Genomic DNA, 22543 nt, shown 5'->3' with positions numbered 1-22543 from the left:
GCTTCAGCTCTCCCACCATACAAGTGTGTTCTTGACCTTGTCTCACTGCAGAGGAGGAAATTGTTGTTTCATTCAATTATATGGATAGAGAGCAAAGCTTGTGCAGAGTGTGTAAACAGCACTATTAGCCATTCATAGTAACTGGCTGGCTTGCGGTGTTGAGAGACACAATGTGCCGGCCATAAATTATTTAGATTTAATTTCCTCTAAAGATACGACCCATTTTATTTATCATCCTAATTTACCACATTAAAACGATTCACGGGTCTGATGATGAAAGCAAATGGGAAATGAAGGGAACATGCTTTTAAAGAATTACAGGAAAAATATGCATTAATATATGAATGCATTAATATGAGTTCTAAAAAGCTGCTGGGGAAATCAAGGGTTTACATTATATGGTGGATAAAATGTCAGTGTGGTTGCTGGATGGGCTCTTGCATTAAGTGACAAGGAAAGACATATAGACACAGCTACTCAGAAGACTAACCATACACAACAATAGGATCTGCATTTCTACAGTATTGCATAGTAGCTAGTTAATTCAAAATGCTTTCTATGTTCGAGCCCAGCATAAGCGTATTAATTAATTTAGGACAGCTGAGCTCTGGGTGCAGAGATAGGCTTGCGTCACTCCATCCCCTGCAGCTATTATTTTGGAAGCAACGTTACAATAATAATCCCAGGAAACAAACATTGGTTCTGTGAAAGTTCCCAGAACATTCAGCAAATGTTCTGATCACACAAAAACTGTCCAGCTGTGCAGATGATTATACAATGTTTGTATAAAACATTCACCTGACATTTCAAGAAGGTTCCCACATTTTGCCTGTTCTTTAAAGGTTCCCAGAATGTTTCATTAGGTTGTGGAAACAGTCTGGTGGGAACATTGCGGGTACGGTGACCACATTTAAAATACCCAAATGCGGGAAAACAGGATGATTTTGCAGGACATTCACGGGGCCGTGTAGCCTACAGAATACCCCCCATACATTATTTAATGACGTCCTAATTTCTTAACGTTTTGTTGTGACTTTACTTTCATTCATCTGATGACTGTTATTTATTTAATCAACTAACTTTGTTTAATTGTTATCCGATTAAATTAATCATGTAACAATTAACTCATTAGGATTTGGGGCACCATAGAAGAGGTTGTTTAAAGAGTTACCATCCCCCGAATTAAACTCTATAAGATATATATCAATTTAATCGATAAACGGTCATCTTATTAATAATTACCTCTTATCATATCATCATTCTGAACAGTCGTAAACTCATGCATCTGCAAAACCCCCAGTCTTGCTCATGATTCAGCACTACACCAATTGGTTTAATTATTTATTTACTAGCTAACTAAAATGAGAAAACAGGATAAAATACACACTTAATACATGAGAAGAAAGTCCCTAGCGGACTGACAATATGACGGCTTAATACACAGCGATGAAGAGTGGAAAAAGAGAGAGACAGAGAAAAGGGACATTAAACGGGGTACATTCTACAACTATTCTCCCATTAATCATATGCTTTGCGCATGAACCGCAACCCGTTTAGGAAGGAGGTGGTTTGGCCTTTCAGCGGCACACTTGTTCCGGACCCGTCTCTTCTACTGTTGTTCGCTCTGGAAGACAGCCGTGTCGACGATTCCCATTAGTGATGATTGTCGGAGAACAGGGTGATTTGAGACTCGTAGTAGGATGGGATGGTTTGATGCGTAGTAGGATGGTCCCTCTTAGATTTGCTTCCCTCGATATCTGACTTAGGACAGCTAATCAGCCGTACCAGTGATTGTCTGGGAAGTGAGCTTCTAGCCTACACATTATGCAGGGTTCAGGATTCAGACCACTATGGACATGAGCTGCAGCTCACCATCTCTCTGGTCTAAAAGAAGGTGAGTTTATTTCTTCACCTCGTGTTATTAAGGTTCAAAGTTCCAACCATTTCAAACATGTAGCTAACACCTCATGTTTCCTGGTCGGATGGTAACTTCGTTGGCAATGCTTTTTATGCACTCTCGTCAAAAGGGGATTGTTACGTCAGTCTGACACCCTCTCTGACCACATTCGGGGCGTGGCTACTTACTATGAACAGTTTATAGGAGACAGATTATTTTATCCCTCCTAAAATCACATTCATATCTTAACAAAACTACTTTCATAATTTATCGTATTGGATGGAAACTTGACAGATAAAGGGGATATACTTTCAAAGTTACAGTATTTCGTCCATGCAATTTTAATAACATCACAAAATGAAAACCCATATGACATTAATTTTTTTCTATAGTTCCTCACTGACCATTCCCCACATTGTTATGTTAGAAATATTGTTCCAGTATCCACTTTTAACCGTGTCAGAGTTTCAAATGGAAAACTATCTGTGAAACAAAGGCATTCCTTTGTTGATACTAAAGGGTGAGAAAGAGCCCACCCTTCGCCTGTAGTTTACAACACGGTGTGAACTGTCAAACCGGCCAAGTCCCCTCCTCCCCCTTTCTGTGGGTGAGAGAAGGTCTGGTTATTGTCAATCATTGCCAAGCTGATCTGACCCATTGTGATCCTCACAGGACAGTCATGACAGTTTGTATCGACAGATGTAGCCTATTAAATATCATTATAGAATATCCTTAAAATGCATCCTCCAGTTGCAACGTCTACAGGTGTAGACCTTACCGTGAAATGCTTACTTACAAGCCCTTAACCAACAATCCAGTTCGAGAAAGAATTAAGAAAATATTAACCAAATAAACTAAAGTAACAAATAATAAGAAGTAACACAATAAAATAACACTAACGAGGCTATATACAGGAGATACCGGTACCGAGTCAATGTGCGGGGGTACAGGTTAGTCGAGGTAATTTGTACATGTAGGTAGGGGTAAAGTGACTATGCATAGATAATAAATAGCGGGTAGCAGCAGTGTAAAAACAAATGGGAGTCAATGTAAATGGTCTGGGTGGCCATTTGATTAATTGTTCAGCAGTCTTATGGCTTGGGGGTAGAAGCTTTAGGAGCCTTTTGGTCCTAGACTTGGTGCTCCAGTACCGCTTGCTGTGTGGTAGCAGAGAGAACAGTCTATGACTTGGGTGACTGGAGAATTTGACAATTTTATTGGCTATCCTCTGACACCACCTAGTATATAAGTCCTGGATGGCAGGAAGCTTGGCCTCAGTGATATGCTGGACAACGCATTACCCTCTGTAGCTCCTTACGGTCAGATGCCGAGCAGTTGCCATACCAGGCAGTGATGCAATCAGTCGGGATGCTCTCGATAGTGCAGCTGTAGAACTTTTGGAGGATCTGGGGACCCATGCCAAATCTTTTCAGTATCCTGAGGGGGAAAAGGTGTTGTCGTGCCGTCTTGACGACTGCATTGGTGTGTTTGGACCATGATAGTTCGTTGGTGATGTGGACACCAAGGAACTTGAAACTCTCAACCTGCTCCACTACAGCCGTGTCGATGTTAATGGGGGCCTGTTCGGTCCGCCTTTTCCTGTAGTCCACAATCAGCTCCTTTGTCTTGCTCACATTGAGGGAGAGGTTGTTGTCCTGGCACCACACTGCCAGGTCTCTGACCTCCTCCTTATAGGCTGTCTCATCGTTGTCGGTAATCAGGCCTACCACTGTCGTTTCTTGTTTGTTGTTATTGGTGTTAGCAGTACTGTCTCCATCAACATTAGCTAAATATTCCAGGAATGTTTTTTTTAGAACAACTTCTATTGCTCCAACATTTTATTGCTGAAGTATGTTTAGGGACCGTTATTGGAACCATCATGTCATAATTTAACACTATAACTTTATGAGACCATTGTAGGAATATTTCCTGCTTGTTGTTATGGGTTATGGGTGCTTTGAATAACATATCCATCAACATTAGCAGAACGTTCATGTAATATTTCCTCAGAACCACTTCTATTGCTCCCTAATTCTGTTGCGGCAATATGTTCTAAGAACATTACTGGTATATTGTGTTATTACATTATCTGGAAACCTAATGAGAACAAAGTTTTGAAAATGTTCTGTGGTGGTTATTACAGATGTTGTGCACAACATTTTGGTGAACATTAGGATAATATATCAATGATATTTAATAAATACAAAAAAAAAAAGTGTTTTGTTATCAAAAACATTTGTTTTTGGGTTTGTTAATCCTAATGTTATATAAAACCTAACTAACTTAATGGAGTTCTTAGGTAATGTTCTGGTAATGTTCCCGGTTTCTGGAATGGTTCTTACTGGGGTCAAAAGGGTCAGACAGTAGGACAGAGAGAGAGAGAGAGAGAGAGAGAGAGTATTTTGCATGAAAAGGTCATTTTCTTCTGAATGTGTCGTTCTCTCTCTCTCTCCCTCCCTCTCTCCCTCTCTTTCTCTTTCTCTCTCTCTTGCTCTCCACTTCTCCCCAGAGAAGAGATGGCTTTTAAGTTTAACCCACTGATAGCTCTTCAATTAATGTTAATGGCAGATGGAATTTTGCTGGCCATATAAATGTTTTATTGAGAGTACACACCATTCCATAGAGACAAGAGTGTATACGAGAAGGAAATGTGTTTAAGGTGAATGGCGGATTTCATTATTTGAGAATGAATGATGTGACATGTGACGGTTCCGTTTATTCATCATTTCATCCTTCAGTGAAGTGAAGTAAGCTCTCCTGTATATTGCACAACTCTAGTGTGTGGATTATTACTTGCGTGCGTCAAGCTGCAAGCACCAGGGGAAGTTCCAGTAAGCCAGGACTGCAACCAGCCAGTTTAGACAATCATGAATCTTGCCAGAAAAGAGAAACGGACTCATTTTGGCCATTTCACAAATATTTATGAGTAAGAAAAATGCAACAGAAATGGCAGTTCTTTGGGCGTCACTTAGTTATCGCATAAAACAATATTAGCTATGTCCTTTCCTTTAAAAAAGTTTAAAACATGAACTCACTTGAGTCCAAACATCTCTCTCTCCTCTCATATTTCCAATCTGCCCCTCAAGCCTTAAATGTTCAAATTCTATTCTTCAATTAAACTGATTTAGAAACCGTAGTGTGTTTACATGCGCTGTAGCCGAGAGTCATTTTGTTTTTGATCCTAACTGACCTAAGACGGGGAATTTTTACTAGGATTAAATGTCAGGAATTGTGAAAAACTGAGTTTAAATGTGTTTGGCTAATGTGTATGTAAACTTGCGACTTCAACTGTATATATCAGATCAGCACAATAGAAAGGCTACATGAGCAATTATGTTTTACTAAGAGTGGTACGTTTAAAAAGGGCAAGAGAGCGCAGTGACCCTGAATGGACAATCTGTTTCTCGTTCATAGAAGAGAGTCTAAATAAAATGTTCATAGCTAGCGCTTTGGTCTCTGCTCGTACAGCACAGATGTCTGCTTTTCATTTGCCTTCAGGTTAATTTCTCCACAACATTTACTAAACATAAATATAAACGCAACATGTAAAGTGTTGGTCCCATGTTTCATGAGCTGAAATAAAAGATCCCAGAAATGTTCCATACGTTTACACCTCTTAGTGAGCATTTATCCTTTGCCGAGATAATCTATCCACCTGACAGGTGTGACATATCAAGAAGCTGATTAAACAACATCATTACACATGTGCACCTTGTGCTGGGAACAATAAAAGGCCACTCTAAATGTGCAGTTATGTCACACAACACAATGCCACAGATGTCTCAAGTTTTGAGGGAGCGTGAAATTGGCATGCTGACTGCAGGAATGTCCACCAGAGCTGTTGACAGAGAATTGAATGTTGATTTCTCTACCATAAGCCGCCTCCAACGTCATTTTAGAGAATTTGGCAGTACGTCCAACCGGCCTCACAACCGCAGACCATGTGTATGGTTTCATGTGGTTTGCTGATGTCAACGTTGTGAACAAGGTGGCGGTGGGGTTATGGTATGACCAGGCATAAGCTACGGACAACGAACACAATTGAATTTTATTGATGGCAATTTGAATGTACAAAAACATAGTGACGAGATCCTGAGGCCCATTGTGAGACCCATTTTTTTTAAGGTGTCTGTGACCAAGAGATGCATATCTGTATTCCCAGTCATGTGAAATCCATAGATAAGAGCCTAATGAATTTATTTAAATTGACAGATTTCCTCGTATGAACTGTAACTCAGTAAACTCTTTGAAATGTTGTGTTTATATTTTTGTTCAGTATACATTTGTGTGGTGCCAGCAGAGCTTGGAATTTAGTTTTACACATCTTCCTATAATGCCCTTTTCCATCCAAGCTTAAGACATGAATGAACATTTTAAATGAATGATGGATTGTTCAAACATTGACAACAGGCATTTAGGATGAAGGGGAGAAGTGAAGCATGTTTTGCTCCCTAATTTCACATGCAGATTTGTCACGCTTTTCATTTCTCCGTCATTAAACGCAGCCATCCGAAGAGTGAGGATCTTTTTATTTCATTTTTTACTGTTCATTCCTGTCTCTTAAATTAAACTTCAACCTTGACTACTTACTGCAGCAAACTTGATCACATGGATCACATGTAATTCAAGTTTAAGTTTGTTGGTCCCATCTGTTTTCCATTGAGGCTCTGTTATATGTCCTAATAACTAGCTATTGGTTGCCAAAGTGAGCTCAATAAGCCAGGTGAACAGATGTAGAAGGCTGGCCTGCTGTCAACAATCCACACTGCTTCTGTGCCTCTGGCCCTCTGACACACAGGCCGGGTTTTGGCTAGGTGAGACAAAAAGCAGCACAGTGCACACATACAGCCAAGCTCCATCTATCCTAGACTCACAAACATTTTATTAATACAGTCATGCTGTTTCAGAGCCATATTGTACTCATTACTCAAGAGACACAGGCAGGCACATAAAAAGCATCCTAGTACAAAACTGAGGTAAGATGCTGCTTGGAACTCTGGGTAAACATTCTTTCAGATGTATCAGATTTGTGCATCGGATCGACCAATCAGGTGGGTCTGCTCATTTATTTATGTTGTGAAGAGTTGGTGGCTCCAGTTCAGTTCACCTGCAATGAAATATGAAATGACCTCACTGACACCCCTCTGAGTCATGAAAACAACCTCAGGGTGACAGAGTCAAATCAACAATGAGAGTGAGAGTAAATATAGTAGTGCCTTGAAGATTTGGCGGGCTGCAATGGGCTGCAGCGGGCAATGCTGTGGCACAGTGAGACAGAGAGACCTGTGTATTGTGATCCCTTACAGTAGGCCCCAGTTTTGCCAGGACAAAATCAGGGTGTGATGAACACATGCCAGGAATGTCAAACCAAGCCGAGGGGTGAGCGACTACAGCAATGGTGTTTGGCCAGAGCAGGATGAGAGAGACTGAATACTGCCCAGGGATGGAAGAACTGATTGACTGTGGGGAGCCTGTGGGGAGCTCAGAAGACAGGGGACAGTAGTACAGACTGGTATCACTTATTTATTTTCTTTCCAAAACACTTGAGTGTGCTGTCTCTGACCAACTCTCTCGCTATCTCTCTCAGAATGATCTTCTTGACCCTAACCATTCAGGTTTCAAGACGGGTCACTCAACCGAGATTGCTCTTCTCTGTATCACGGATGCTCTCCGCACTGCCAAATCTATATCTCTATCCTCTGTTCTCATCCTCCCTAGATCTATCCGGGCTCACGAGTGGCACAGCGGTCTAAGGCATTGCATCTCAGTGCTGTATCACAACCCGGCCGTGATCGGGAGTCCCATAGGGCGGCGCACAATTGGCCCAGCGTCGTCCGGGTTAGGGCAGGGTTTGGCTGGGGTAGGCCGTCATTTTAAAATAATAATTTGTTCTTAACTGACTTGTCTAGTTAAATAAAGGTTAAACAAAAATAAAAATCTGCTGCCTTCGACACTGTGAACCATCAGATCCTCCTCTCCACCCTCTCAGGGCTGGGTGTCTCAGACTCTGCACACTCTTGGATTGCATCCTACCTGGCAGGCCGTTCCTACCAGAAGAGGTAGGAGCGGCCTGCCATTCAAACTTTCCCACCAATTCGTTGTGAATGCTGTATCCTATTTTATATCCAGCACACAAAGCAAGGTGCTTATTTCCTCATATACATACATACATACATACATACATACATACATACATACATACATACATACATACATACATACATACATACATACATACATACATACATACATACATACATACATACATACATACAGTGCCTTCGGAAAGTATTCAGACCCCTTGACTTTTGTTAGGTTACAGCCTTATTCTAAAATTGATTAAATACTTGTTTTCCCTCATCAATCTACACACAATATCCCATAAAGACAAAGCAAAAACAGATTTTTAGAATTTTTTTCTAATTTACTTAAAAATAAAACTGAAATCTGACATTTACATAAGTATTCAGACCCTTTACTCAGTACTTTGTTGAAGAACCTTTGGTAGCGATTACAGCCTTGAATCTTCTTGGGTATGACGCTACAAGCTTGGCACACCTGTATTTTGTGGGAGTTTCTCCCATTCTTCTCTGCAGTACCTCTCAAGCTCTGTCAGATTGGATGGAGAGCGTTGCTTCACAGCCATTTTCAGGTCTCTTCAGAGATGTTCGCTCGAGTTCAAGTCCGGGCTCTGGCTGGGCCACCCAAGGACATTCAGAGACTTGTCCTGAAGCCACTCCTGCGTTGTCTTGGCTGTGTGCTTAGGGTCGTTGTCCTGTTGGAAGGTGAACCTTCGCCCAGTCTGAGGTCCTGAGTGTTCTGGAGCAGGTTTTCATCAATGATCTCTCTGTACTTTTCTCCTTCATCTTTGCCTCGATCCTGACTAGTCTCCCTGTCCCTGCAGCTGAAAGAAATTGATTAAATAAAACAATTTCCTCCGCAATCTACACACAATACCCCATAATGACAATGCGAAAATATATATATATTTTTTTATTTTGCTAAATTATTATATAAAAAAAGAAATACCTTATTTTCATAAATATTCAGACCCTTTGTTATGAGACTTGAAATTGAGCTCAGATGCATCCTGTTTCCATTGATCATCCTTGTAGTCCACCTGTGGTAAATTAAATTGATTGGACATGATTTGGAAAGGCACACACCTGTCTAGATAAGGTCCCACAGTTGACAGTGCATGTCAGATTAAAAACCAAGCTTTGATGTTGAATGAATTGTCCGTAGTGCTCCGAGACAAGATTGCAGCGGTCTAAGGCGCTGCATCTCAGTGCTAGAGGCGTCACTACAGACCATGGTTTGATTCCAGGCTGTATCACAACCGGCCGTGATTGGGAGTCCCATAAGGCGGTGCACAATTGGCCCAGCGTCATCCGGGTTAGGGTTTGGCCGGGGTTGGCCGTCATTGTAAATAAGAATTTGTTCTTAACCTCTTACATCTAGGGGGCAGTAATTTCACGGCTGGATAAAAAACGTACCCGATTTAATCTGATTATTAGTCCTGCCCAGAAACTGGAATATGCATATAATTATTAGCTTTGGAGAGAAAACACTCCAAAGTTTCTGAAACTGTTTGAATGGTGTCTGTGAGTATAACAGAACTCCTATGGCAGGCAAAAACCTGAGATGCTTCTGTTCAGGAAGTACCCTGTCTGAACATTTCTTGCCCTTCTTGATTATCTCTATCGTTTACAAAGGATCTCTGCTCTTACGTGACACTTCTCACGTCAACAATGGAGTCTCACAGCCCGGGAAAAACAGGAATGATGTAATTCAAAGCCCTGGCTGAAGCACACGAGAGCAAAAGCTGAGTGGTCAGTCAATGGACTAAGCCTTAGGCGCGTGACACGCCCCGCCCCCGGCTTTCGGTTTTTTCCTCAGTTTACAGACAGGCAGATTCCCGGTCGGAATATTATCGCTTCTCTACGAGATAAATTGCATAAATATTGGTTTTAAACAGCGGTTGACATGCTTCGAAGTACGGTAATGGAATATTTAGAAATTTTTTGTCATATTTTGCGTCATGCTCGTGGCCGAGATTTAGCGTTGGGATAGTGTCTAGAACGCACGAACAAAACGTCGCTGTTTGGATATAACGATGGATTATTTGGGACCAAACCTACATTTGTTATTGAAGTAGAAGTCCTGGCAGTGTATTCTGATGAAGAACAAGCAAGGTAAGAACATTTTTCTTATAGGAAATGTGATTTTGGTGAAGGCTAAACTTGCAGGGTGTCTAAATAGCTAGCCCTGTAACGCCGGGCTATGTACTTACATTATTGCAAAATGTGCTTCATCCGAAAAGCTATTTTAAAATCGGACATATCGAGTGCATAGAGGAGTTCTGTATCTATAATTCTTAAAATAATTGTTATGCTTTTTGTGAACGTTTATCGTGAGTAATTTAGTAAAATCACCGGAAGTGTTCGGTGGGAATGCTAGTTCTGAACGTCACATGCTAATGTAAAAAGCTGGTTTTTGATATAAATATGAACTTGATTGAACAGACATGCATGTATTGTATAACACAATGTCCTAGGTGTGTCATCTGATGAAGATCATCAAAGGTTAGTGCTGCATTTAGATATGGTTTGGGTTTATGTGACATGATATGCTAGCTTGAAAAATGGCTGTGTGATTATTCCTGGCTGGGTACTCTGCTGACATAATCTAATGTTTTGCTTTCGCTGTAAAGCCTTTTTGAAATCGGACAGTTTGGTTAGATAAAGGAGAGTCTTGTCTTTAAATAGCTGTAAAATAGTCATATGTTTGAAAAGTGTAAGTTTTCGGATTTAGAGGAGTTTGAATTTCGCGCCCCGCCCATCATTGGATATTGGAGCAGACGTTCCGCTAGCGGAACGTGTAGATGTAAGAGGTTTTAACTGACTTAAATAAAGGTTCAATAAAATAAAGATTGATGGGTCCTTTTAGGGGTGTGTGTGTGTGAGAGTTCTCTAATTCTCTCTAAAGTAGCCTGTCTGGAGTCTATTTAATAAGAGAGGAGGGACAAATAATATAACTGAAATGAGCATAACAGAATTGTAAAAAGTTAAGCAAGTCCTATTGATCAGCCTAAATTATGTGCGAATGACGACAGGTGCAAGTTTTGCATTTATTTCCTTATTAATGGGACACAACTGAAGCAAACGTTGCTCGATTGATTCTTGTAGTCTAATATTTTCCATATCATTATGGAGTCCTCTCTAGCCACGTTGAACAACATGATCTTGCATTGACATTGCCTTCTCTCAAGGGAATGACCGCACCAGGTCGTAACGGTACTGTTTGTTGTCATTCTTAAAATTCTAATCTTGAGTGCAGTTGTCATGTTCCCAACTACCAATCAGCAACTATGCCGTAAATCCGTCTCTTTGGCAAATGACATGAGTGGCAAGGAGTGGGAAGTTAGCTAAAGAGACTGGTACCCAGACTAGCTAGTCAGAGAGGGAGAAGTTTACCACTCTAGAGCCTACATCAAAGTCTACGTGACAAGTTGCTCATCCATAGGCCTACCGACTGGGCGCCCACCCCCGTGACCCGGTTGGGGATTCACGTGATGTTTGAGCTAATCCCCATCCAGTGGGGAAAATATTACACAGTGAAACAAATGCAAGGAATGATCAATCTCTGTGTTGCTTATTTAGTGAAATAGGAATTCATTAAACTGTCAAATGTCAACGATCAGTTAAAAATCTATCATAAAGCAATCACATCTGAGAGCTTTGACATGTGGTCATGTTGTAACCTGAAGTCCATTAAAGAGCAAAAGGAAGTCCAAATGTGAGGTCTCTGGGACATCAGGTAGGGTTAACCTCTCAATCTCTACAGACAGAGGGTTCAGCAAGGCCAAGTTGTGGCTGAAGACATTTCAGGGATTTTAGAAACCAAGTTCTTGTTGCAAGTAATTGAATGATCATAGCACTTTCCCAGCAGAGAGGTAGAGAGCTTTGATGTCTAAAATGTCAGCGATAAATCAAAACTCTCAGGTACAGTATGCTATTAACATGATAAAAAGACTTTAGATAGCATCATCAAACCTTTAGGGATCACAAATATACCTTTTATCTGTCTTTATCACAAGGATAATGTATTTTTCCACAGTGTCATTTCACATGAAAGATACACTTGTTGAACAGCATTTTGTCTAATGAAAGAAAAGCTTGAGCTGAATGTAATCATACAGTATATACAGTGCGTTCGGAAAGTATTCAGACCCCTTCCCTTTTCCAACAGCATCCTTGAGATGTTTCTACAACTTGATTGGAGTCCGCCTGTGGTAAATGCAATTGATTGGACATGATTTGGAAAGGCACACACCTGTCTATATAAGGTCCCACAGTTGACAGTGTATGTCAGAGCAAAATCCAAACCACAAGGTCGAAGGAATTGTCCGTAGAACTCCAAGACAGGATTGTGTCGAGGCACTGATCTGGGGAAGGGTACCAAAACATTTCTGTAGCATTGAAGGTCCCCAAGAACACAGTGGCCTCCATCATTCTTAAATGGAAGAAGTTTGGAACCACCATGACTCTTCCTAGAGCTGGCAGAGCTGGCCAAACTGAGCAATCGGAGGAGAAGGTCCTTGGTCACGGAGGTGATCAAGAACCCGATGGTCACTCTGACAGAGCTCAAGAGTTTCTCTGTGAAGATGGGAGAACCTACCAGAAGGACAACCATCTCTGCAGCACTCCACCAATCAGGCCTTTATGGTAGAGTGGCCAGACAGAAGCCACTACTCCGTAAAAGGCACAACAGGCCGCTTTCAGTTTGCCAAAAGGCATGTAAAGACTCTCAGACCATGAGAAACAAGATTCTCTGGTCTGATGGAACCAAGACTGAACTCTTTGGCCTGAATGCCAAGCGTCACGTCTGGAGGAAACCTGGCACTATACCTACGTTGAAATGTGGTGGTGGCAGCATCATGCTGTGGGGATGTTTTTCAGTGGCAAGGACTAGGAGACTAGTCAGGATCGAGGGAAAGATGAACGGTTTAAAATACAGAGACATCCTTGATGAAAACCTGCTCCAGAGCGCTCAGGACCTCAGACTGGGGCGAAGGTTCACCTTCCAACAGGACAACGACCCGAAGCACACAGCCAAGACAACGCAGGAGTGGCTTCCGGACAATTTTCTGATTGTCCTTGATTGGCCCAGCCAGAGCCCGGACCCAATCTAACATCTCTGGAGAGACCTGAAAATACAGGGTCTGAATACTTATGTAAATGTGATATTTCTGTTGTTTTTTTTATACATTTGCTAAAATTGTTTTGTCATTATGGGGTATTTTGTGTAGATTGATGAGAAAAAACAACAATTTAATCAATTCTAGAATAAGGCTGTAACGTAACAAAAAGTGGAAAAAGTCAAGGGGTCTGAATACTTTCTAAATGCACTGTAGTTCCCTCTACCCCATCTTTCTTATAATAGTGTTTCCTCTCATTCTCCAGGTACTATGCCATCTGCTGCCAGCCACTGGTCTACAGGAATAAGATGACACCACTGAGAGTGGCGCTTATGCTAGGAGGATGCTGGGTAATCCCCACCTTTATATCCTTCCTACCCATAATGCTAGGATGGAACAGTATCGGAATAGACCATTTGGTGAGTAATAACTAATTTGTCTGTGTCAATGTGCATATACACTGCAGATATTTGATAAGTGGAACAGGATCAAATTGAACTTTATATGAAACCACATTAAGTGTTTTTTTTTTATGTGCTACCTACATGTATATCATAACTAATTCCATAGGATGTCAATGAGACAAAGAAACACCTCCACACAACCAAAAGGGTTCTAGTGTATATCTGGTCAACGTGCTGTAGGATATGTGTAAGCTGTTTCAGGCTATCACCTTTTCAGACTTGGTTTAGTCTGTGTCTAGGATAGGATACTGAGTACGTAATAAGCATGTCGTCCAATCTAAACGCATATGTCGTCTAATCTCCCGCTACTGCTCATAATAAAACAATGGCTGTAAGTGAAAGCTCAATGAAAGGCATTGGCTGAATGATACTGTGTGGTAGTAATGCTAAAATGAAACAGCAGGGAGTCTGGATTGAAATGTCAGACCCAGTTCTACTATATAGAGCTGCCTTGCCCTATGAAAAACACTCACAAAATGTGAGTTTGCTATTCACAAGAAGCATTGCCTGATGTGAACCATGCCCCGAACAAAAGAGATCTCAGAAGACCTAAGATTAAGAATTGTTGACTTGCATAAAGCTGGAAAGGGTTACAAAACTCTCTCTAAATGCCTTGATGTTCATTAGTCCACAGTAAGACAAATTGTCTATAAATGGAGAAACTTCAGCACTGTTGCTACTCTCCCTAGGAGTGGCCGTCCTGCAAAGAGCAAAGCGCAGAATGCAAGAGCAAAGCGCAGAATGCTCAATGAGATTAATAAGAATCCTAAAGTGTCAGCTAAAGACTTACAGAAATCTCTGGAACATGCTAACATCTCTGTTGACGAGTCTACGATGCGTAAAACACTAAACAAGAATGGTGTTCATGGGAGGACACCACGGAAAAAGACACTGCTGTCCCAAAGAAGTTTGCAAAAGTGCACCTGGTTGTTCAACAGCGCTACTGGCAAAATGTTCTGTGGACAGATGAAACTACAGTTGAGTTGTTTGGAAGGAACACACAACACTATGTGTGGAGAAAAAAAGACACAGCACATCAACATAAAAACCTCATCCCAACTGTAAAGTATGGTGGAGGGAGCATCATGGTTTGGGGCTGCTTTGCTGCCTCAGAACCTGGACAGCTTGCTATCATCGACGGAAAAATAAACTCCCAAGTTTATCAAGACATTTTGCAGGAGAATATAGGCTATCTGTCCGCCAATTGAAGCTCAACAGAAGTTAGGTGATGCAGCAGGACAATGACCCAAAACACAGAAGTAAATCAACAACAGAATGGCTTCAACAGAAGATAATACGCCTTCTGGAGTGGCCCAGTCAGAGTCCTGACCTCAACCCGATTGAGATGCTGTGGCATGACCTCAAGAGAGCAGTTCACACCAGACATCCCAAGAATATTGCTGAACTGAAACAGTTTGATAAAGAGGAAGGGTCCAAAATTCCTCCTGACGATGGTGCAGGTCTGATCCGCAACTACAGAAAATGTTTGGTTGAGGTTATTGCTGCCAAAGGAGGGTCAACCAATTATTAAATCCAAGGGTTCACATACTTTTTCCACCCTGCACTGTGAATATATACACGGTGTGTTCAATAATGACATGAAACGTGTAATTGTTTGTGTGTTATTAGTTTAAGCAAACTGTGTTTGTCTATTGTTGTGACCTAGATGAAGATCAGATCAAATTTATGATGAAATTAGGCAGAAATCCAGATATTTCCAAAGGGTTCACATACTATTTCTTGCCACTGTATCTCTCATTCTAGTAATACTTTGCAGGCATGAACTCTGATTTAAGACCAGGCACCACAGGCTAATAGGGATGGGATTTTTTTCTTTCTTTAGTCTCATCAGACTGAAACTTTACCAGTTGAAAGTATACATACATACAAGATATTATTGTATTACAAGTTTTAGTTATTTAAAAATGTAAATATGCAAATGAGTCAAGCCATCCTTAAATATGCGCTAATTTGCATATTATGAGAATCTGTTTTTCAACACATTGCTTCAAGGCAGACTGTTTTTTTTTGTTTTATTGTGATTAGACACTCAATGGTCAGACTTTTACAGATCAGTTTATCAAAATATTGTAATTTCATGGAATTATTTAAAAAACACTTCACGTATGATGGATGCATATTTTGCATATATTTACACATAAAATGACACTTAAAATCAAAACGAGACAAGATATATAAAAAAGCCTCTGTAAAAGTCTGCCTATAAGGCCTAAGAACCTGTGTGTGGAATAATGGGAATATACGTCCTTTGAAGACAGAGAAAAATGAATTGGCGCCCCGGGAACATGTCATTTTGAGCAAATCAAATCAAAGTTTATTTGTCACGTGCGCCGAGTACAACAGGTGTAGACCTTACAGTGAAATGCTTACTTACAGGCTTACAGGCTCTAACCAACAGTGCAAAAAAGGTGTTAGGTGAACAATAGGTAAGTAAAGAAAAAAAAACAACAGTAAAAAGACAGTGAAAAATAACAGTAGCAAGGCTATATACAGTAGTGAGGCTATATACAGTAGCGAGGCTATAACAGTAGCGAGGCTATAATAGTAGCGAGGCTATATACAGGCACCGGTTAGTCAGGCTGATTGAGGTAGTATGTAAAGGTAGATATGGTTAAAGTGACTATGCATATATGGTGGTGGGTGGCGGGACACAATGCAGATAGCCCGGTTAGCCAATGTGCGGAGGCACTGGTTGGTCAGGCCAATTGAGGTAGTATGTACATGAATGTATAGTCAAAGTGACTATGCATATATGATAAACAGAGAGTAGCAGCAGTGTAAAAGAGGGGTTGGGGGGGCACACAATGAAAATAGTTTGGGTAGCCATTTGATTACCTGTTCAGGAGTCTTATGGCTTGGGGGTAAAAACTGTTGAGAAGCCTTTTTGTCCTAGACTTGGCACTCCGGTACCGCTTGCCATGCGGTAGTAGAGAGAACAGTCTATGACTGGGGTGGCTGGGGTCTTTGACAATTTGTAGGGCCTTCCTCTGACACCGCCTGGTATTGAGGTCCTGGATGGCAGGCAGCTTAGCCCCAGTGATGTACTGGGCCGTACGCACTACCCTCTGTAGTGCCTTGCGGTCGGAGGCCGAGCAGTTGCTGTTCCAGGCAGTGATGCAACCAGTCAGGATGCTCTCGATGTTGCAGCTGTAGAACCTTTTGAGGATCTGAGGAGCCATGCCAAATCTTTTTAGTTTCCTGGGGGGGAATAGGCTTTGTCGTGCCCTCTTCATGACCGATTGCCTATAAAGATAGGTTAATGCAATTAAAATGTACTTTCCATAAACATGACCATTTACGTCACATTAATTAAACTCTTATTCATATATCACTTCTAAACTGACAAATAAACATCAAACATACCTTTTACATTAGCACGTTTAATACATTTGTTTCAAGCAATAGAGAATATGCTTTGAATACTGGCCTGTTGAGCAAATATGCATTTTTGGGCAAATTCTCATATCACTTTGCTCAATTTGTCACATACAATGATTTTGTATGGCTGTGGAAATGTGCAGAACATTAATCAGCTATGCCTGCCCCATATGTAAGGCCCTCTTTGAGTTATTGCTGTTGACGCTTTCCTTTCTTGACTATGTCATGGGACCTGCGCCTACACTTGGCACGCGCTATTGAAGCAGCATCAGCTCTCACAACTCCTCTCTGATTGCTCCAGTTTCACCAAAGTGCTGACAAGCCACAATTTCTTCATCACATTTGGTATAGCAGTGACTCCCTCATTGAACGTGGCTGCTGCAACACTGGCTGCTCCGTCAATGCGGCTTTTGCCCAACACAGTTTTGGGGCATGGCGACCATATTACAGAGTTCAGCCATTCATTTGCATTCTGGGTTCCTCCGTGCTACATTCTTTTGAGGACGTTATCATTTGACATCCTGTGATATACAGGTACCATTTTCTGTGCAACCTCTCTATTAAAAAATATATGGCCTCCAAGGTTTTTGTGACAGGGTGGAGCTTCACCATTTTCTATGGCTCGCTGGTACAAGCGCCAATGCACACACCTATCCCGTAGTTGGAAGTGAATCCTCTCTTGTGCCATCGAAGGATACATGAATGTCTATGATGGCATCCTCATCCTCCTTCAGCAACTCTGCTCTGTCTGGGTCTATATCTGCGTATATTGCTCTTCTAATTATATTTGCAGCACTCTCCATTAACTGTAGCCCCTCTCTGAATCTCTGCAACTAAAATGGGGGGGGGGGGGGGGGGGGGGGGCACTTATTATGTCTGTCGACATTACAGACATAACTGCAGGGCTAAATATCAGCATGTTGCCCTATGTAAATATTAGCATATCAGCATATATTTCCTTTTTGTAAAGGCTACAGCCCTATGACACTGTAGGCCTATGTGACAGTCTCATTGTATGGTTGTTCTCATATCACTCTGTTTTGTTAAAACCTGTTAGGGACAGATGTTCCGCTAGCGGAACGCCTCCCCAATATCCAATGGTATAGAGTGGCGCGAATTACAAATACCTCAAAAATGCAAAAACTTCAATTTTTCAAACATATGACTATTTTACACCATTTTAAAGACACGACTCTCCTTTATCTAACCACATTGTCCGATTTCAAAAAGGCTTTACAATGAAAGCAAACATTAGATTATGTCAGGTGAGTACCCAGCCAGAAATAATCACACACCCATTTTTCAAGCTAGCATATATGTCACAAAAACCAAAACCACAGCTAAATGCAGCACTAACCTTTGATGATCTTCATCAGATGACACTCCTAGGACATTGTGTTATACAATACATGCATGTTTTGTTCAATCAAGTTCATATTTATATCAAAAACCAGCTTTTTACATTAGCATGTTTTGTTCAGAACTAGCATACCCACCGAAAACTTCTGGTGAATTTACTAAATTACTCACGATAAACGTTGACAAAAAACATAACAATTATTTTAAGAATTATAGATACAGAACTCCTTAATGCAATCGCGGTGTCCGATTTTAAAATAGCTTTTCGGTGAAAGCACATTTTGCAATATTCTGAGTAGATAGCCCGGCCATCATGGCTAGCTATTTTGACACCCACCAAGTTTGGCACTCACCAAACTCAGATTTACTATAAGAAAAATTGGATTACCTTTGCTGTTCTTCGTCAGAATGCACTCCCAGGACTTCTACTTCAACAACCAATGTTGTTTTGGTTCCAAATAATCCAGTTATATCCAAATAGCTCCGTTTTGTTTGTGCGTTCAAGTCACTATCCGAAGGATGACGCGCCGGCGCTTTTCGTGACAAAAACTTTCAAAATATTCCATTACCGTACTTCGAAGCATGTCAAACGCTGTTTAAAATCAATTTCTATGCGATTTTTCTCGTAAAATAGCGATAATATTCCAACCGGGAGACGTTGTATCCATTCAAACACTGAAAGTAAAACATGGAGTCGTCACATGCACGCGCGCACCAGTGCCATTGTTCTCAGAAGTACCACTCTCCAAAACCCCTGCTGTTTTTTGCCCAGAGACTGCAGAGATCTCATTCAACATTCTGGCGCCTTCTGAGAGCCAATGAAAGCCTTAGAAATTGTCACGTTACAGCAGAGATCCTGTATTTTCGATAAAGAGGCTATAGAAGGACAAGAAATGGTCAGACAGGGCACTTCCCATATAGAATCTTCTCAGGTTTTGGCCTGCCATATAGGTTCTGTTATACTCACTGTTTTCTATCCAAATCTACTAATTATATGCATATTCTAGTTTCTGGGCAGGAGTAATAACCAGATTAAATTGGATACGTTTTTTATCCGGCCGTGAAAATACTGCCCACTATCCCTAACAGGTTAACTTTGATTACATTTGCTGGAGCAAGGAAATAAATATTATTGACAATAATGGGCTACTCTCCCTTTTTATTTACCTGTCATTCGCCTGTCATGTCTCTGATATGAGCTGAGAAGAAAGGAAGGAATCACTAGGACTTTGCTTATTTTCTTTAGAGCTGCATAACCAAGTCCAAGTTCATAGGCTAGAGATGAACCATCCTCACATTCATATCAAATGCCACATCTCCCCTGGAGCACTCCTGCAGCCTGGAGGAAGTGTAAACACTCCTCCTAAATGCATCACGATCACCTTCAGTCTGCGCATTCTATCATGACATAATTACAGAATCACTAGTCTATGGTGATTGTCAGTCCAGTGTTTAGACACTTAGGACAAATCAAATAATGTACAAGTTGGTTTATTTGAGACGTATAAAAGCCACTGTTGGCTGGCTGCTGTCTGGTTGATCGCTGCTTGTTGTCATCTTCATCACAACTAATTTGCGTCTCAATGCGCTGCTGCGGGCTACCTCCTTTTCCTCCACTACCTGTACTGCAACTGCCTCGATCGGCGGATCTGGCAAGTGTTTTCTTTCATTCAATGCTTTTCTCGCATTGACTAACTGAGATCGTCTATTTTTATTCACATACTGTATGTATATTCTTCGATATCATTTTGTCTCTCTTCACGTTGATACTTCGCGGGAGATATTTTCAAACAAGGAAATGCTGCCCCGGAACATGGGGCATTTTAACCAATCAGGTTGCCGGAAAGGGCCTGTAAATGCCAGTAACAAATCGGATGTCAGGAAATTACTAATCTTTCAGCCCAACATCTACAAAGAATATAGACGTGTATGGAGTATATGCTCTGGAAAACAAGCTTTTGAATGATATATGATTCAACATGGAGATGTAAAAATAGCAGTTGAAGTTATACATGAAACATGCTATCAAGAACGACATTTATGGTAGGTGTAGTTGACGGAGTTGGGATAAAATTATACAAATAAAATATTTATATACATTATTGCCGATTTATTTGTGAATTTTATGAAACTATGGAAGTTATAGTTGCAAAATATCCCAAAATCTGAAAATTGACAGATGGAAGCAACATCACAATTTTTGCCTGTGGTGCCTGGCTTTAAGATTATCTCAACATTGTGTTTACTAATCATTTTATTTGGTCCATTGTTGAGTATGTGTACAGTACCAGTCAAAAGTTTGGTCACACCTACTCATTGATGTTGGGCGATTTAGGCCTGGCTCGCAGTCGGTGTTCCAATTCATCCCAAAGGCGTTCGATGAGGTTGAGTTTAGGGCTCTGTGCAGACCACTCAAGTTATTCTACACCGATCTCGACAAACCATTTCTGAGTGGACCTTGTTTTGTGCACGGAGAATTGTCATTGCCATTATTCCTCCTCCACCAAACTTTACACACTGTTCATTGAGGCAGGTAGCATTCTCCTGGCATCCGCCAAACCCAGATTTGTCCGTCGGACTGCCAGATGGTGAAGCGTGATTCATCACACCAGAGAATGTGTTTCCACTGCTCCAGAGTCCAATGGCGGCGAGCTTTACACCTCTCCAGTCGACGCTTTGCATTGCACATGGTGATCTTAGACTTGTTTGTGGCTACTCGGCCATGGAAACCCATTTCATGAAGCTCCCGATGAACAGTTCTTGTGCAGATGTTGCTTCTAGAGGCATTTTGTAACTCAGTAGTGAATGTTGCAACTGAGGGCTGACGATTTTTACACGGTATGCGGTTCAGCACTCAGTGGTCCATTCTGTGAGCTTCTGTGGCCTACCACTTCACGACTGTGCTGTTGTTGCTCCTAGACGTTTCCACTTCACAATAACAGCACTTACAATTGTCCATGGTAGCTCTAGCAGGACAGAAATTTGACGAACTGACTTGTTGAAAAGATGACATCCTATGATGGTGTCACGTTGAAAGTCCTTGAGCTCTTCAGTACTGGCCATTCTACTGCCAATGTTTGTCTATGGAGATTGCATTGCTGTGTGCTGGATTTATACACCTGTCAGCAACGGGTGGAGCTGAAATAGCCAAATCCACAAATTTAAAGTGGTGTCCACATACTTTTGGCCATATAGACCACCTGGAACAGCACCATTCTCTACCTCACGGGTGTATTCAATCCGGTTAGCTCATGGGCGTAGAAATCAGAATGAATAGTACAGGCTTACAAACCTCTAACCCTGGCATTTTGACTGGTCAACTCATGGGTAGATTTTATTTAATTTATCACATGTTTTGTTAACAACAGGTGGAGACTAACAGTGAAATTCTTACTTAAGGGCCCTTCCCAACAATTCAGAGAGAGAAAATAGAGAATAGATAACATAGAAGTAATAGATATTATAAAAGTAACACAATAATACAATTAATAATAAATACACAAGGAATAATGATAACTTATATAGATATGTACATATAGGTAGATATGTATGTATAACTAGGAATAATGTGTAATAAACAGTAACAGCAGCGTATGTGATGAGTGAAAAAGTTGGTGCAAAAATGGTTAATGCAGATAGTCTGTGTAGTTATTTTGTTAACTATATAGCATTCTTATGGCTTGGGGGTAGAAGCTCTTCAGGGTCCTGTGGGTTCCAGACTTGGCACATCTGTACCGCTTGCCGTGCATGATGCAATAATTTCCATGGTAATCTAGAATGTTCATTCAGATGTTGCTAACTGATGTGGCTCATGCAATGGAATGTCTTTTTTGTAATGTCAGTTGAGTTGATTCAACAAATCACAGCACAGATTGATGGGTACACTTCCTGCTTTTACTTTATGCTTTTACTTACTGTTTTGCGCCTATGGGTACACTCGCAATGGCCAGTAGTCCACCCATTATGCCATCATTGTCTTGAATGGGAACACCCGCTCTATTCAATGAGGGGATTTGGTTAATCTGGCCCGGGCGCATGGGTAGGTCACGCCTCCCAGGCGTGAGCCAGCACATGGAGTAACGAGTAGGATTCTGTGGGAAGATCTTCTCACATCCTCTCCTCGTCTCTTTTTCTAAACACATTGGATGAGAAAGCCAGAGGTCTTCTGGCTTACTCATCCAATGTGTTTTGAGAAGGCGAGAGGACGCAAAGAGTATGCAATTG

At 41.2% G+C, this 22543-nt stretch overlaps 1 protein-coding gene across 1 annotated transcript in view; it reads left to right on the top strand.

Moving 5' to 3' along the window:
• LOC115174726 (5-hydroxytryptamine receptor 4-like) overlaps positions 1 to 22543 on the top strand; it is a 104425-nt gene that overhangs the window by 77914 nt on the left and 3968 nt on the right. The window contains exon 5 of the mRNA XM_029733534.1: positions 13363 to 13516. Coding sequence (XP_029589394.1) covers positions 13363 to 13516 — 154 coding nt within the window. The remainder of the gene's footprint in view (positions 1 to 13362; positions 13517 to 22543) is intronic.

This window comes from Salmo trutta, chromosome 3 (genome assembly GCF_901001165.1).
Source record: "Salmo trutta chromosome 3, fSalTru1.1, whole genome shotgun sequence".
NCBI classification, from domain to species: domain Eukaryota; kingdom Metazoa; phylum Chordata; class Actinopteri; order Salmoniformes; family Salmonidae; genus Salmo; species Salmo trutta.
Note: the sequence above shows the minus strand (reverse complement) of the source record. Positions and strands in the feature narration are given on the sequence as shown.